The following is a 3,000-nucleotide window of genomic DNA, read 5'->3' as shown; positions in this document are numbered from 1 at the left end:
AGTGAGAATTAGAACAAAAGAATGGACCAAAGAGCTTTCTACCCAGACTTTACCTTGAATGCTGAGTAGAGAAATCGTACATCAGCTTCAATAAAGCCTCTATCAAATGGGACTTCTTATTTACACTCAGTGAGGCTTTGGATAAGGAAGCTCCTGGTCGGAACAAAGGAGATTTGGGGGAAGCCACAAATGACGTGCTTCCTCCTTAACTTCTCGCGTGACCTCCGTCTTGGCCTTTTATGCCCTCCTCAACCTGCCAGCTTCCAGTGCCTCGGGCATGTCAGGTGAGAGAATTCCTTGGTACGTGGAGGCCATTAGACCTCTGCTTCTATGTTTCCCAGGGACAAGGCATTATCTGGAATAGAAGATTTTCGGCCAGAGATCATAAAGGCAAATTTAGAATGACGCTTTAGCGAGGCATAGGAAGAGTATAATGGAAAAGTACTTTGGACCCTGACAAATTTATTGTCCTTTTTAAACTGGAAAAACAAGGAGGGGCAGAAGTCTTCTCTCCTTGGTCTCAGACTGCATCTTCCAAACAGAAAACAGGGTGAGGAGAGAAGTACGTATCAATACTTCTAGCAACTCTCCCTAAGGACAAGTTGTTTTACACCTCTTTTGGGTGTGAACGTCTTCAAGCGAGCCTAATGTTTTACGTTATTGTCTCTCTCCTAGAGCCTTCGCAAAACATGTTAAAGTAAAATTACTGAAGTGTCTGCTTTTAATAATGAACAGTTGTTGAGTTGGCAGCACCTGCAACATTTTGTACTACTTTGTGTACTTTTATCACAAAATGGATTTAACTTGTGGTTAAGCCACTTATGTAGATGATACAATAATGATACTGAAGGTATTACAAATACAATATTACAAGCATATAGGCCAGGATGGATTTCTGCCTGTTAGGGTAGAGACCTGACTTAGCTAAAATAAAGTACAATTTCATACAAATCTAAAAGCCTGTATACAAATGATTAAAGTTAAAAAAGAGGAAATAAGTTACACATTCACAAAGGGTGAGGTAAAGGGAGTGACCTGGCATCTGATTCTGGTTGGATGCCAAGGACTCAACTGAAGCAAGGCACTGTGCCAGAGGGGCACACATGCCAGGAGAGCTCTGTGTCTCTTGTAGTCTACCTGGACTTCTTACGCCCCTGACTTTTCTTTCTTGGACCTCTTTTAGGTTGATGGTTTGACATTTTAGGGGGAATTGGTAAACCTGAGTCCGAGGGAGGCGTTGGAGTGCCACCTGTTTTGGCTGCTGCGACAACTGAAGCAGGGCAGTGCCAACAATCTCTGTCATCTGCCATTGCAGTTCCTTGAGCTCTGTGACCAGTTGGGATATGGAAGAATTTTCCATCAGAAGCTCTTCTTCTGATGACGGGGAAAGTGAGGGTGAAGTCTTCGTGGGCATGCGAGATTCACAGGTTACAATGACCAACTCATGCATGGGTTACGAGGCTTTGCCAGGAGTTGAGCTTCCACTGTGGTCAGGGAGTCTGGAAGGGACCCTAGTAAGCTTTGGGTTGGCTCTCTTACCAGCAATGGCAGCGGGAGAAAAGAGGTGGTCTGGACTGGGATCTCCTGATGGGAGATCTAGGCTGTGCTCTGGCACTGGCACTATGGCAGGACCAGGCACAGGAATCAAATTTGGAATTGGGTCAATGTTTGGGACGGATGGAGCGAAGCGCTTCTTAGGGCACTGAAGTGGCACTGGCAGGGAATTTGAAGCAAACTTGGGATCTCCTGAAAGGAGATCTACTGTGTGCTCTGGCACGGGCACTAGGGCAGGGCCAAGCACGGGAATTAAATTTGGTGAGGGCTCAGTGACTGAGACAGCTGGAGCCTGGCACTGCTCAGGGTGCTTAGTGGGCACGGGCAGTGGTCCTGAGGCAGTTCTGTGAAGGCTAACTATGCCTGAAGTAGAGTGTGAGGGGGCTGAATGCATGGTTTGTCTTTTTTCAGGTGGGGACAGAGGGTCCTGTCCCAGGAGGAGGTCATAGCCTCAGGGAGGTATTTGGCTACTGCAAGTGTGTGCAGACCCTATTTCTGTGGGGCCTGGTAACCCTCAAACGAACTGTTGAGAGAATCAGCTTTACTTGATTGATACTCTCGATGGTTACGAGCTTATGGTTCTCAATTTTAGCCCCATAAGGGACCTTGTCTTCTCGTATTAGGGAGATTTGCGCACCATTATCTTCAAATGCTGTTACCTGGAGTGCGGGGTAACTACTTTGAGGAAGAGCCACAAATATAGAGCCCTCAGCTGGTGGTCCTAGAGATTGATGATTGGTAACCGCCAGTGCAATGGCAGGTGCAGCTGCTTTGCTAGGGCAATTGTTCCAGAGGAAGGAGTGCCCATAGACTTTACATGCAGTGCAGTAAATCTTGCTAAAGTCCATTCGAGGAACTGGAAAAGATTGAGGTTGTTTCTTGGATTGATCGGGGGTGGCATTGCAGTGGCTCCTCCCTTAAATCAGCTCTGGGATTCCAAGTGCCCCTTTTTCTTGCAATGAGGGGTGCAAAGAGGAATTTTACTAGAGGGGAGAATCTTCCAATCCAGGGAACTAGCTTGAGAGTGGTAGTGTCCCAATTGTCTGCCAAGTGGCAGCACTCATCAAGTGTCTTTGGACGTTTCTCGCATAAAATAAGTAGCCAAGGAACTCGGGGCATAGGAGAAAAAATCCTCCAGCTGCATGCGCTCGAAAAGTTCCTCAAACGTTCTGACGTTGAGGGATTCCAACCAATGCTTAGCAGCTTGAGTTTTATGATAGGCCCAGTCTTTCCAAGTTTGACCCACCAACATTGTCTCCAGCATCAGGGGTAATTTTGAAGGCCTTGATGAAGGCCTTCCTGACCTCTTCGAGGTACCCCTGATCGTCATTATTTAAGGAGCGGAAAGCAACTAGGCACTTGCTGTCCATGCGTTTTCCAAGGATCAAGGAGATTTCTGCTGTGGTAGGCTTGAAGTTTGTGACAACGTGTTCTATTTGTTTGAGC

General features: G+C 46.7%; 1 protein-coding gene across 1 annotated transcript; it reads right to left on the bottom strand.

Moving 5' to 3' along the window:
- Positions 1–1,453: 1,453 nt before the first annotated feature.
- LOC136848381 (uncharacterized) lies at positions 1,454–1,948 on the bottom strand. The gene has a single exon (XM_067120674.1). The coding sequence runs from the start codon at positions 1,946–1,948 to the stop codon at positions 1,454–1,456; it is 495 nt and encodes a 164-aa protein (XP_066976775.1).
- Positions 1,949–3,000: the final 1,052 nt, after the last annotated feature.

This window comes from Macrobrachium rosenbergii, chromosome 19, assembly GCF_040412425.1.
Source record: "Macrobrachium rosenbergii isolate ZJJX-2024 chromosome 19, ASM4041242v1, whole genome shotgun sequence".
NCBI classification, from domain to species: Eukaryota; Metazoa; Arthropoda; class Malacostraca; order Decapoda; family Palaemonidae; genus Macrobrachium; species Macrobrachium rosenbergii.
The sequence above is the reverse complement of the archived record's forward strand: the minus strand, read 5'-3'. Positions and strand labels throughout refer to the sequence as shown.